This window comes from Pagrus major, chromosome 6, assembly GCF_040436345.1.
Source record: "Pagrus major chromosome 6, Pma_NU_1.0".
Taxonomy (NCBI): domain Eukaryota; kingdom Metazoa; phylum Chordata; class Actinopteri; order Spariformes; family Sparidae; genus Pagrus; species Pagrus major.
In genome coordinates, this window is record NC_133220.1 from 26,890,170 (window position 1) to 26,905,067 (window position 14,898).

Consider the following 14,898-nt stretch of genomic DNA (forward strand, 5'->3'; position numbering starts at 1 on the left):
ATTGTATTGTATATTACTGCGCCGTGCACAGTATACTGCTGTATCCTCTAAAGTTCGCCAGCTAGTGTGAGCAACGTTAATGTTAGCTAGCTAGCCTTAGCAACGTTAATGCTAGCTAGCGTTCGCAATGTTGGCTGGTGCAACAACCTGGCAACCTCTTGAGGGGGCAGATGATCTGAACAACAGTGGCGTTGTTCATGAATGTAATGGGATGGGGAGATGGAATGGCACATTCAGTGGCTGAATGTGATCAATAACACCTTTAAACTGTAAAATATGCTGCTTCCAAGTGTTTGATAAACACATTTGAGGTATAATTGCAAATTAGACAAAACATGCATTTATCAGCTTCATGGTCCCTTATATCAGTATCTGCATCAGCCCCAAAAAATTGATTATCGCTCGGGTTTTACTTCAAATTACTTCTTTTGTCCGACCAACAGTCCCAAACCCCAAAACTCCTCATTTACTACCAGAAACAAACAAATGTTTGATATTTTTGGACTGGACGAACTGGGTACATTGTTTTCAAAGCATCACAACACAGTTACAGAAGTGCTAATTTAACACATATATTTTAAATGAAGTTCCTCATGTAAACTGCATCAATTCCAGCTAACAGACAATAAGTCGATAATAAAACAATAAAACAGTTTGTCTCTTCACCAGGTGAAAACAGTGTCTTATATTTAACAATGACTGAAACAGAGAAAACTCATCTTTCATCATGTCTCCTGCTGTGTTGTTAATGAGGCTAGTTGAGCGTCATGTCATCAGAGATGTAACTTGATGCCCTCAGCAACAGGGCGACAGAAACAGGAACACAAAACTTAACATCCAACAAGTATATACGACATGCGTATTTTTTTTTAAACAAGTGGATCCATGCGCTCTGCAAAGGCACCAAACCTCTAACTTTCTGCTGCCAACCTACCGATCTGCTGGAGTCTCTCCTCTTGCTGCTGCGGCTGAACATGACAGGCTGATCCCAGGACAGTGAAGGCTCAGTCGGCTGCTATCGAGTCAAACGAAGCGCGGAGCAGAGTGGAGATCAGTGGGTGTTTTGTGCGTAAACCTCTCACGACTTTTCCCAAACGCGCCGAGCCCAGGCTGCAGTCCTATCCTATTAACCTCCTTCATTAATGAATGGAGCTGCGCTGTTCCGGATGGCAGCTCCACCCTGTTTCCTCACAGCCAATGGAGGAGTGGAGAAAATAATTTTTGTTTTTTTGGTTGTTTTTTGGAAAAACTGACAAAACTATAATTAGACTTCGATAACACCACTCATCCAAAAATGACTGTGTGGATGAGTTCTGGAGTCCAGTGTGAGAAGAGCCAGCCTGTAATCATGGAGGAAATCAGTGTTTTTATGTAATCTTCATGCAATCAAACTCTTATATTCACTCTGGACTGCAAAACAAGGAGCCAAATAATTCATAACAGTTAGAAAAGATGAATAAATTAAAAAATGCCTCCACAGTTTAATGCCACAGCTGAGTCACAGTGTAACATGATGCATCCTTGATTCAGGCTCCTGTTCCCACTCACAAATTTGGAGACGTTCATGTATACTCTCCCAAATCTACCCTCCATCTCTCTGAGTGTCTCCTAATTCACCTTTGATTAATTCCTAACGTCTGCCATGCACCCCACAGGGCGTTTCTCTATTCCCAGTGGTTTGACGGTGTTGACTCTCCAGCAAGTGCCTCCCATTTATCAGCAGAGAAGAAAAGGCTTGGGAGCACAGCCTCAGTGTGAGAGTGCTGTGACTCAGAGGCACTCCTCACTAAGATGTGCTTAAACTATATTATTATTTCTAGACACACATTTTGCTCAAGGCTCTGCTCTGTACCCATTATGCAGCTCTGTCAGCCTCTCCAAAGTTCAGGCCTGCACAATGCTGTGGGATGGATGTCATGCACAGTTGTGGGTGGTATCTATCCACCTATTTTCTTTTCTTGTTATTTTTAAATGGAGTGGCACTAAGTTATATAGGTGCCTATAGACTCTGCTGCTTTAACGTTGGAGGGTGAGGTTTCTGACTGACTAAAAGCTTGTGAATTGTGCTGCGTGGGTGCTGAGCAGAAATGTGGGCATCCAGTACCTTCCACCTACTCTGCAAGGACATTGCTGTCATTTTTTTTTAGTAATAGCCACAGTCGGTTTGAAGTTAAGACGAAAAGAATCCGTGTGAAATTAATTTAGCATCATGACTGATGGACCCTGGGGCAGTTTTTTCTACAAACAAATTCAAATTGTCTCATGCATTAAACTCTCAACTTGCAATAAACTGATTTATTATCAATCTATAGCCAAAATACATATTATTAGCTTAAAAGTCAGCAAACAGTCCCTGTTTACACATCCAGCAGACGGAACAACGTTAGCAACAATTTGGAGTCATGCTTGTGTCCACCTGGGGAATTTAATCCAATATTTTCTTTGGCTCTGTTTTGGTCTCCACCAGCTCCTCAGGGGATTCTGGCTCGTTCTCTGCTAAATGTTTCACTATGTTCAATTTGTCATTGAAACAACATTAATCAACTGATTGTTTGGTTCGTAAAATTGGAAAATAGCGAGAGATGCTGTCACAATTACCCCAAGCCCTCACACTGTTTGTTTTGACCAATAAATAGACCAAACATCAAAATCCAAATAAATCCAATTAAATTAATTCCAAATCGTCACATTCGTGGACCTGGAACAATAAAATGTTTCAACAATAAAAAAAAGACTTTTGTTTTGCTCTTTCACTCTTGTGGAGTGAGAAAAACAACAACAATAATGCAGGTGTTTCTGTGTCAAAACAAAAGGATTGTGCAGTGAATTGAACTGAGAGAGAAACAGAGCGGTCTCTGCTTCATCTCAAGGACAGACCGGTAACCTTGACACACTCGCTTGTACCGAATGTGAATAAACGAGGGGAAAACAAAAACATTCTCCCTACACGTGAGCAGGCCGGAGTTGAATGATGGCGGAAGGAGAAAGAGAGGAAGAAACCGACCGCACAAATCTACACGTACAGTACACACAAAACAGACATGCAGTCCCTCCACACTCAGATAAACACACGGTATCTGGGCATCCAAATAATTTGTGTGTGCTTGTGGGCCTGGGGCTTACTGCTAAGACTCAGTTCAAAGTCATCCTAGATTACCTTGAGGAATGATGATGATAATGATGGTGGTGCGAGCTGACCCTGGGCGACGCAGGACTTTAAAACTCCCCTCATTAAGTCTTAAGTTGAGAGTCTAAACACTGTGGGCAGAATCGAAAACAGCTTGCGTGCTATTTCTAGTCGAGAAGTCGAGAAAAGCGCCTTTTCGAATTGCTGTTATTGCCGTAGAAGCTCGATCCAGGAACTCTAATGCCGTGCGTTTTACCTCACATTATCTCAAATTTCTCGCCAAGTGAACTTTAGACCTGCAGACGTCTGTCAGGGCCGATTTGGCTTCAAGGGGCAGCTGCTTGCGTGGTGGTGGACATGATGTTCAGAAGTGTTGGGAATGTCTCGTACAGCCTGAAGCCTACAGCTGCTCAGGACACGGGTCTAATCCTTGTGGGAAGGTCTGTGAGACTAGTACTGGAAAACTGCACACTGCACTCACCTGAATACAGAGAGGTAGACTCCAGCCGTTTGTATGAGTGTGAGCCTGTGTGTGTTTATGGGCTTCATCACCAATATTCATGTTCACCTCCTACTTTCATAACAGAAAAATCTGATATCCTCAGTTTGCTGAGTTGTTGTTTGGAACACAGGTGTCAAATGTTTGCTGTCCCCACCCACCCCGCTCTATCTTTCTCACCCACACACACCTCCTCACATCCTACAACATTTAGAAACGGCAGCAGCCTCTTCCACCATTAAAAGCAGCCAACGATGACCTGTCTTTGCTGCATAATTTTGCTGTATCTTTGCAGTCCTCTCTCCCTGTTCTTCAGTCAGCAATAACAGTTCCTCCATTTGTATCAGGGACACACGAGTGTGTTTTGACCCCACTGAGAGTTGAGGTAATGTTGATCTGCAGGAGGGCTGCAGAGAGATCACCGTGAAGGACCCGCAAGACCAGAGGGAAAAAGCCGGTGAAGAATACCAACAAGGACGGTGCTTTAATCGCACTGCAGCAGCCCGAGGCGAAGCACGCTATCTGCACCGCTCATAAAAACTCTGAATCTACTGACTCAGCCACAGCTATAGACAGAGTGGAGGTTAATGAGAGATCAGTGTCTGTCGTACAACTGCACTTGTTAATCATATATATTTATATACATGTGCCTGTGTACAGAGGCTAATACAAGTTATAAAGCAGGGCTGACCAAGTTGGGCCACCATAAGTTATAATTTGGCAGCCAAATGATTCTAGCAAAAAAATATATTATAATAATAGTTAATACTGTTAATGCATTTTGACAATACAGTACAGTAGGTGCTTGCTTTTAAATGTCAGTTTTGGCCCACCAAGGGAAAAGTTTGGGGACCCCAGCTATAAAGATTTAAATCTTTGTGAAATGTACCTCCGCTGCTCAGAACTCAATGTTCTATGGAATATGTTGTTTGGCACCTACAGACCACAGCAAATTGTTCGTATGTGTAAACTTACTTTGCAATAAAAGCAGTTCTGATTCTGATTCTGAGGTAGATGGCGTTCACCAAATGAAAAAGATGGAGGCCTCCATATCTCCAAATTATAATTTACTTTCTCAAAGACATTTGTTCGTAATTGTGAGGTAGCAAATCATATGAGAGACAGAAGTCAGAGTTACATAATGAGGTCTCCATTTTTTCCTTTGGTGAGTTGAAATGTATTTAAAACTATTTTAAACTGAATTTATAGTATTTTACATTTTCATCACATAAATTTAGCTGACACTTTTGTCCAAAGTGACTTACAATGAGTACATTCAATGGTTGTCAAGATGTGACACCAAATTAAGGAAAACATTTCAAAAAGTAGAGTAGAACCCAAAATTACAAGAATTATGTCAATTACATCAATTAATCAAAAAAGCTAGAATGCTTTAACGACTACATTAGAAACACAAGCAATAAAGATATTTTTTCCTTTTTAAAAAAAATCTAAAAATTCACCTCTAGTCTTTGACATTTGAAATTTTAAAAATGTCATTTCCGGTATTTAAAAAATTATTTTTTAGCATTTATACACCTAAACAGAAAGTTAAAGTACTCATAATTTATAATCTAGTGTATATTCAAATTGCTCAAATTCAATGAGATAAGACAATAAGATTACTCAAATCTTTTTGGCCACTTTTTGTTTCCATACAAATGCTCTGTGTACACTGAAAACTCATATAAAACAATAGTTTTTGGACAGATTATTAATGCACAGGTTAATATATAAAGATTGTTCCTACATGCAAACTTCAAATGATCATTTTAAAGTCTCATGTTGTGACACTTACCTCTGAGGTGTCGTGAGTATTTATTACTGCATATATTTTTTTGCTTTGAACCACCTGCCCAGCCTGCATGCATGCATGTGCTGATGGCCGGGGTCACACAGAACACGCCCCTGTGAGGTCTCCATGGAAACCCTCAACAATCCACACACACTCACATAAACACACGTGCACTCACATTATACGGATTTGTCACACATTAAAGGTGCAAAGGTCCATCTACGATCGCTGATTGTAAAGTGCTTTTAATTTGAAATCATATCAGACACAGTGCACCAACTCACCCTCAGTATCTGCACAATAAATCAGATGTGACAGGTTACTTCCTCACCAGTGACCGTGACATATTATCTCCTGTAATGGAAAACATGAAATTACTTGAATATCTCCTCCAGGCTCCGGCTCACCTGAGCTCCCGTACACACAGTAAGTATGAGTGACACTTTCAGTTTGGATCACAGTGCTGCTGAAAACCTGGAGTGAGGGCTGGATACAGTCCCACAGCCAGAAGACTCTTGTCTTTGTAATGTTAAACCAACGTTCAGCACGCTTGGAGGAGTTCATCACAACTTTCAAGAGTGATGAAACTATTTAAGAGCAGCGAGGCAGGGCTCTTTGGATTACATTTGGCTACATCTGCTTTACAGGAAAGAAGATTTCCCCTGTAAGTCTGTCATTTCTTTCTCAGGAATATCTGAGGTAACACACACCTGCTGACAGGCTGCTGTCGTCTGTCTGGAGCTGTCTCGCTGTTTTCACGTGTGAGCGAGAAAGACAAAGGGGAAACAGAGTTTTTCTACACACTGACCCCTGGGATGTCTCCTAATCTACTTCTGAATCACATCCTTAAGTTGAGACAAGCCCTCTTGAGCTGTTGAAAGCTCCCACCGCCCTGCACCTCCTCCCCTCGCTTTCCTTTTCACACTTGTACTTATCCCCTCTGTATTAGAGCCGCTCTCAAACAGCAGCTTACTCAGACTGTTGACAGACATTTGAGGAATCAATGCCCAAACCATGTGTTGGCTTCTATCGCTGCGACTCACCTGAGATCAACCAAACAACATGAAACATATTACATGGCCCCATCTGACAATTACTCATTCAAAAGTTACACAGTCTTGTTCAAAATATGAGTACAATCATTTTAATAGTTCATAAAAAATATATCCTGTGCCCAACACACAAACTACATTTGTTAGACAGCGTACATGATTTAATGTTAAAGGGGCAGTTCACCCCAAATTCAAAATTACATAATTTTCTCTTACCTGTGGTGCTCTTTACCCATCTAGGTTGTTTTGGTGTGAGTTGCCAAGTCTTGGAGATATCAGCCATAGAGATGTCTGCTTTCTGTCCAATATAATGGAACAAGATGGCACTTGGCTTCTGGTGCTCAAAGTGGCAAAGAAATACACCTGAAAAAGGCAACAGCGACCCACAGACCTTATTGTGAGCAGTTTCATGTCGGAACTATTTTCTTTCTACCAAACTACAGCCGCCAACTGTATCACTGCACAGAAGGACGTCAGTGTGCATCTGCTCATGGACGAGAGGCTCAAGCTGGTGACAGTGCAGGATGTAAACATTCATGGAGTTGTCCTCAGCTGAGTTGTAATGTTAGCTAGCTTAGTTAGCTAGTCTTTTGCCCATGAGCAGATGCACACTTCCTTCTGTGAAGAAAGTACAGTACCAAATGTTTAGATCTGCCTTTGACAGAGATCTTTGACCCTTTGCCCCTTTCTGTCTGCTGAAATATGCCCAGTAGTGAATTATATTCATTTAGACCAGTGCTGACACCTGGTAGATGTCCTGATAATTCACCAATATGCATACAGGCAGGGACGAGAATAGATCCATAAAACACATCTGTCAGGCCACGAGCCAGACTGTTATGATGGTAGAAGGTGTGTAATCATTATTAAGCAGAAGCACTACGGAGGGAGAATTTTATGATCCGAGCATTAATCTGACTATTGTGTGTGCTCAGGATCTTTACAGCCACAATACTCCCAAGGACAAACTGGAGAAAGAATTAAATACTAGTGTGAGAAGCAGACAGGCGAGCGTGGCATGTGTCAGGCATTTTATTTCCTGCTGATCATTGTCTTATCTCATCTCATACATAAATCATGCTTTTCATATGGCAGCACCAAACTGCTTATACATTTATTGCAGATATGACATACATATAAATACATGTATTCACAAAACAGGAAATGTGTTTCCAGACAGCTCATTTTATGGCGATACTGCCGATAATTCATAGTCATTTATGGTCAAAGCCTATGTACATTCACATAAGAAAAACAAACAAATAAATATTTGCATATAAAATAAAGCTGTATATATAATGACACATGTTAAAGTTCAATAATACATTTTCAGTTACCTGATAAACATGTGGCAAATGTGTAAAATAAGATAAATACACTGCAATATCATAATAATCCCTTCATTTATGACACCTGAGAACTCCATGGGCTGAATTCAATTCTGACATTCACAATGAGAAGTGCATTTATCCATTGCAACAAAATGTTTACTTCCCCATGTCTTTAAAAATAATGTCATACGTGTATAGTGGCAGGCTGTGAAATTCCCTTTGGCTGAAGTGTGCACATCATCACATGAGGCACAGGAATAGCACCATATACTGAAAGGCTTATAAAAGCTAATATGGCTTCTTATTCAGCTGGACATACAGTATGTACCCTACACACATACAGTTAAGGCTTCAGGAATGGAAATCATAATTTCTTTGTCTATTTTCTTCTTGACTGTCATAAATCAACACACAAAAACATACATACACACAAAAAGTACCCTGATATTGTCACAAATAAAGTCAGAATGCTCTCAGTGGGAGCACATCAGTATGTACAGTTTGGACAGATGCTTCAAAACAAAGACGGAGTGAAGGATGTATGTGAGGTACCGTAAACAAGGCAAAGGTTTACAGGCAGCATCTGGACAGACATCACGCTGCGGGGCCTGTGAGCTTAGCAGATTGAGAGGTGTCTCCGGGGGCCGGACCGGTGCGTTATATCTCCGGAGTATCTACTGGAATTTTATAGGCCTGAGGTGACGTCTTTCTTTCAAGTTGCTCCAGATAAGATAACCTGTCTGCTCTGTGAAAGCTAAAGGCTAATGGCTCTCTCTGGTCACTGCACGCTACCTGAGAGATATGCGAGAACACAGAGGAATTTGGCTCTCTCTGATGTCTGGTAGCATAATCTCTACTGTTCTTGTAACCTGCAGCCTTATGATGCACTAATGTGTTCCAGTGTGCTTGCATATGGATTTGTATGTTGTATGTGTCTGTGGGTAGGTAAATGTTCACTTACTCCCTCTGCCCTGTAAATCCACACAAACTGTTTCTTGAAAAAAAAAACTTCATCATACCCTTAAACTTCCTCACAGTCGCTCTCCCGTTCCTGCCATCCTCCTCTTGCAGTGGTTACATCTGTGATTGTTTACTTTCAACTCAGCCAAAAGACTGAATGGATCTTCTTCGAGATCTTAACATATATAGAAGAATACTGATGCTGATGTACAGATCATAAACTTGCAGAAGATGGTTCCATCTTTATTTTATACGCTAACTTCAATGACGAGAATTTTCCTGTGGTGTGCTATGTTTGAACCTGATCCAGTTAATGAGAATGCACGACGGTTCACGAGCGCAGCTGGACAAAGGCTTACAGCTGCAGTTAACAACTGGAGACATGCAGGTGGGGCAGCCTGGCCACAATCCAGATGCCCACAAGTTAAACCTGGAAGGAACTCTGGACATATTGGTAACATCTGACACATTCACATAAAGAAACTGAAGAGTGCTTCACTAAACCAAATGTCTCCTAAAGTAGCTGCTCAATGGTGTAAGACAGGACTGTGGTTGTGTTGTGCGTGTATCTGTGAATCTTGCCTAAGTGATAAAGGTCTGAACGGAGACACCTCACTGCAAATGAACAACAGGCTCGTCACATCAATAAACACAACTTAGTGAATTGGTCTCAAAGGCACATTTGGCTGTGACACTGTAACATCGTTATTGGAAGGCACGATCTGGCAAAAAATCTGAGAAATGGCAACTGTGCGGTGTTCGCTAATGACAACAAAACTGTTCAATTATATTACAATACAAAAATAAATGGAGAGTACAATAAATAAGACATTTGTATCCTGCTATGTACAGTACTTACAGCAGATTCATTTACACTATACACACATGGGAGTGAAAGAGGTCGTGTGAAGGACGGGGTTGAGCTCTGAGTTGGCTGTAGCACCAAAGAGGAGGGACGTCTTGACACAACAAGGACATGGAGAGAAGTGCCAAGACGAATGGAAACCGATACTAAAAAAAGACATGCAGACAACATTAGACTTAGTCAGTTTGTCATTCAAAATTGGACAAAGGTGTATATTCCAAGGATTACTAGTGTACATCCTTTATGAGCATTAAAATATAAAAACTAGATATAGTTGTTGAGTTGTGTATATGAAAATAAGACAGATTGTGCCTTTCATAGCTGCAATTGAAGTACAGTCATATTTAGAAAGCCTCCCACACCTGTTTGATGGTATTACATGTACTCCACTGTTACAGGCAGGCTGGAGCCAGAGGATGGTGTACATTTACCACAGTAGCCGCCACATATTCCTGACACTCTGCTGCCACCCTGTGGACACAAGAGGAATAACACCAGTTATTTACATTACATTTTTTAATATAGTCATACAGAGAGGATCATAGCTTGTTTGAATGTCTTTGTCCTATGTCAAAGAAACCTTTTGTTGATCTATCACTGATCTGAACTGTCAGTGGAAAACAGATGGGAGTTTGAAGGGTGTGTGAAGGAAAAAGCCTTGACAGTGAAGGACTGCTTGCGCTACTTCAAGTAGTTTTAAAATTCATCACTTTGAAAGGTTTACTGCAGCAGGTTTGTTTGGAGCTTTCCTTTTCAAAAAAAGCGTATAAAGACTGAGGCCCACCAGGCAGACTGTCACCAGGTATGAATTGGGTAATCACTCTCAGCAACAAGCAGAAAATACAAGTTAATTAATCACCAGCCCTTCACCAGCATCATTTACATGCAACATGATGGGAGATTTCATGCAAACATCTAGAAACACAAAGGATATTGCGGCAGACGAGTACACCAAACGCTCTATCCCACGACATGAAAGCCACAGCGTGAGGTGAGTGGTTTGTCTGATCTCCTCTGTAGTGCTCTCTCCGTCCCACTGTCACAACCTGGCTTTATTTAAACTGCCTGAAGAGCGGGCCGGCTGGCTGTGGATATCAGACTGTGAACACTCTTTGGCATCACAAGCGCCTCCTGTTTTCGCCTTGCCAAAAAGCGCTCTCCAGCTTGATCTCCATTTCAAAAGCGGAGTGGGAGAGAGGGGGCACTTGAGGGAGCAGCTGCCCAATAAGGGTCCTTTCTCAGTGAGTTTAAGGGGAGAAGTGGAGCTGGGAATTCAGAACCCACTTGGGACTATGCCCACTTAGAGTTCTGAAGCCAAGAGGACATGCAGAGAGGAAAGGCAGTGAATGTAGATGTAGTATAAGAGGTAAAATGAGGTACAGATAGGTAGATTTAAACTGATTTCTTCTTTGTATACTTTAATTTAACAAGCCAGGACCTCACTGATACAGACTTGCATCACGAATGAATAAAAGATAATGATGATAGTTTTTTTTCTGTCAGTTTTTTAAATGGTTTACTCAAAATCATTAAGACAGAAGTCTACAGTAGTTAGGGGAGTCTTTCCAGGACATGTACATATGAGACATGTTTCCAGTACCTGTGACTTTTGGACATCAGCCACTGCATAGTTGCCCTGGGAGATCCATGATGTGTCCTCAGCCACCTTGAAGCCTGTTCCTGAGAGGTTGATCCTGAACCGCCCCTGAAAGAATAGACAGACACAGAATATAAATTATGAGATATCACATTTATATTCAAACATTCATTAGACATCAATAACTCTAACCATGTGTTTTGATAAAGGGTGTCTGATTTACAGTGAGCAGCAGTAAGGAGTAGGGCCGAAAAAAAAAAATTAATCAAAATATTTCCAAAATTGGCCGAGTGCAATATCCAGAAGGACCCGCAATGTTTCTTTATGATAAAGGGAAAAAGTGTCCAGTTATAAGTGAGGCACTGGGGTGCTACAGAGATGCCTCGGCTTACAAATCATATTCTCATTGTTAATTTTTTTCAGTAAAAATCAAATGCAAAAATTACCATTCTCATTAAAACTGACTCATATCACAATTGAAATAACTGTAAAAATAATTGCAAATATGATTGAATTTTTTTGCGTATCGTTCAGACTTAAGAAGGAGGAAGTAAAGCATCAAAGGGTCTAAAGGGGAGAGGCGCGACTCAAATATTTCCTTCAGAGGGTTTTCAAAGCAGATGAAGTTCAAATTGAATCACATGCAACAAGAGATTTACGATCAATGTCTGAAACACTTTAAAGAAAATTGTGCCGATTGTGCTCCTGGAAAACATGGAAAGGCTTCTCTCCAGTGCGGTCCAACGTACAATATAACACAAAACACCAAACTCTATTCATAAAAGGTGTATTCATATAGATTAATATGGAATATATTGAGTCAAACATCAATTTGTAAGTAAATCTCATTTTCCACACACAATGACGTAAGGAGCCCATAGACCATACATGCCAAAGAATGCATGAGACAGGCCGAGTAACAGAGGTTTCAAGAATAAATACTTTTTTATCAATTAATGACACTTCAGAGCGTTTTGTGGAATTCTAGGACACCTAAAAGAAATGAGCCATCATTTCTGTTATTATCTACACTTTTGCTTTTCCTGCTTTGACAATTCAACAGTTTCCCCTCAGCTGCTGCTGTTCTCACCTGTGGACATCGTGCGGCGCTGTAGCAGTCTCCAGCTGTAGCAAAGGGAACATTCTTGCCTTCGCGGGTGAAAGCAAACTGCCAATCTGTAGCTGAACAACAAGATAAACAAACAAGCTCGTCAGGTACGATGTGACAAATGTGTATCCTGAAATTTGTTGCTGTAAGACCTCAGATGAACTTCTATGATGATAGCTCCCATCTGCCATAATGACCGAGCCTCTTGCTGTTTAACTGGTCTAAATCTAGCCCTAGTTTTAGGGTCAGCCTAATATCAGTATAATTTCATCTACTTAGAGCAGTTTCATTTAATCCCCTCAAGCCTTGTAATTGTGTGTTGCTTAAATGAACCTCGGAGACATCTTGAGCCCATTAACCCTCGTTAGCACGGACATAATTAAATGGCAAAGGAAGTTCTTTTTTGAGAGTAATGTGGAGTTTACACTGGCACAGGATGCTGTTGTGTGTGTGTGTGTGTGTGTGTGTGTGTGTGTGTATGAGCCACTCACTGATGATGTTCATCTTGCTGAGGTCCAGGCGGACTTTGGAGAAGGTGGTGATGCCGGCGGCCGTGTAGTCTCTCCGACAATCACAATCTTCTCTTCTGGAGCCGTTGGCTGGACACTGGGTGGGGTCATTGAGCCTGGAAAACACACACACACACACACACACACACACACAAGATACCTTAGCTCAACTTTACACTTCCATGGAATGTCTTCATTTACGGACAGAACACGCTGCCGGGAGTCAGTTGGATTTTGTAATGAAACCGGCTGTTCTCATTGTTATCCCGTTCGCTGTTTACCTGAAGCCAAAGATCTCTGAAAAATTCTCTCCTTCTCCCGTCGTCAAGGTGATGTACTCCTGTGGAGTCTCTGTCTGCATTCCTGCACAGTAGACCTGAGGAGAAAAGGGCGGAGGAGGATGAGGAGGTGGTAACAAGGAGAGGAGGGGTAGGAAATCAAGGGTGAAGGAAAGGGATGGAGGTGATATGACAGTGGAGAAAAATAGGAACATAGTGAAGAAGTGGAGATTAGGAAAGGAAGGACAATCCATTTGCAACCTTGTACACTAAGCCGCATGAGTGAAAAAAAGTATGCCTGAACACAAGCTAGTAGAGATGAATTTTAAGCACTTTTACAGTAAAACTGGCACACGCAGAAAATGTTCTGGCAGTGTTTAAGTCATCTGAAATGTCAGCAGACCCCTAGTTTTTTTACTGTCCCTCTCCCTTCATAAATAAACCTATTATGGGCTCAAACTTTGTACAATTGTGAGGTAATAATATCATAAAATCTTACCTTGAGTGCTTTTCCTTGAATATTGAGGAAGTGTTCGCCGTCTGGGAGAGGGCCGTTCATGCTCTGGACATCTTGACAGCTAGACGGCAAATGGCCTTGGACACACAAAGGAAGTAAAATAAGTATGGACAGTAGAGTGTTATAGTAGTAGTGTTTTATGAAAATGTTTGACACAGGACAGGCACTCAGGCTGTATACACACACGTGCACGCATGCACACAAAAATTTCAGGAGTTAAGTCAAGTGTGGCAAATCGCTGCATCGAATCAAAGAAAAACCAAAAGCCACTCGCTCTTTGAAGTCCCATCCTACCGTAGGGAAGTAAATACACCGGACAGGGAATCTTTGATGTTTGCCTCAGATCATAAATATTTCACCAGAGGCCAAATCTCTGAGATGACCGGATCAAGTCCGAGCCATACCTAATACTGGCATTCAACTGGCCTGTCTGTAACCCTGCTAGGCTTTGACCTTCATTCAAGAGAGGCCGTTTTTCTCTCAGTACTCACAGCTTGGATTTCTGCAGACTTTTTGAGCCTCTGGCATGCCGTCTTGAGAACACCTATTGCTTTCCTGACCATCTGCTGTGACACACTGCACCGTCCTCTCCATCACTCCATCACCACAGCCCGCTGAACACTGGAGGGGAGGAGGAGAAGCACAACAGTGTGAAAATCAAACTTGTGGATGACAGTCTGTCAGCAGTTTATGCCTTCAAAAAGCCCTTTGAAATAAAATTGCGCGCATGTACATTTCTGTCATGTCAATCCTGATTATTTATCATGCGGCTTTGACACAGGTTGAAGAAACTTTCCACCCAAATTTAGTGCAGTTTTTAACCTAATTTCCATAAAATGTGCAACATATAATGCAAATTAATACATGTTTCCATCCACTACTGTCATGTGAATGTTTAGAAGTTTACTGCATGGAGATAAACACCATCAGCTGTTTATTCTCCACTCAGGTGCCATAAACAAATGTAGTGGAGGAAGCAACGAGATAACGTTAATTAAAAGAGCTCAAGTCAACCTCATACAAATCAAAATGATGTAGAAAACATGAGGGAAATGTGGCAAGGTAAGGTTACACGCCTCCCATGGCTCCACGCAGATGTGATGTTTATTTTATAACGCTATTTTCCCACTTTTTCCACCTTGAATTTCGGGTGTTTCCTGTCAGTTTTTTCATGCAGAATTTTAAACTTAGCATAAAAACAATGATGAAAATAGTTTAATATCACAATTAGTCACAAATAAGTAGAGAAGACCTGTTTGA

At 41.3% G+C, this 14,898-nt stretch overlaps 2 protein-coding genes across 2 annotated transcripts in view; both read right to left on the minus strand.

Moving 5' to 3' along the window:
* Positions 1-1,092, minus strand: part of prickle2b (prickle homolog 2b) — a 94,435-nt gene extending 93,343 nt beyond the window's left edge. Inside the window, exon 1 of the mRNA XM_073467392.1 lies at positions 935-1,092. Coding sequence (XP_073323493.1) covers positions 935-976 — 42 coding nt within the window. The 5' untranslated portion in view covers positions 977-1,092. The remainder of the gene's footprint in view (positions 1-934) is intronic.
* Positions 1,093-9,656: 8,564 nt separating this feature from the next.
* adamts9 (ADAM metallopeptidase with thrombospondin type 1 motif, 9) overlaps positions 9,657-14,898 on the minus strand; it is a 42,316-nt gene continuing 37,074 nt past the window's right edge. Inside the window, exons 33-40 of the mRNA XM_073468399.1 lie at positions 14,130-14,259; positions 13,621-13,715; positions 13,125-13,219; positions 12,826-12,959; positions 12,317-12,408; positions 11,230-11,334; positions 9,992-10,100; positions 9,657-9,775 (exon numbers count right to left, since the gene is read on the minus strand). Coding sequence (XP_073324500.1) covers positions 10,005-10,100; positions 11,230-11,334; positions 12,317-12,408; positions 12,826-12,959; positions 13,125-13,219; positions 13,621-13,715; positions 14,130-14,259 — 747 coding nt within the window. The 3' untranslated portion in view covers positions 9,657-9,775; positions 9,992-10,004. The remainder of the gene's footprint in view (positions 9,776-9,991; positions 10,101-11,229; positions 11,335-12,316; positions 12,409-12,825; positions 12,960-13,124; positions 13,220-13,620; positions 13,716-14,129; positions 14,260-14,898) is intronic.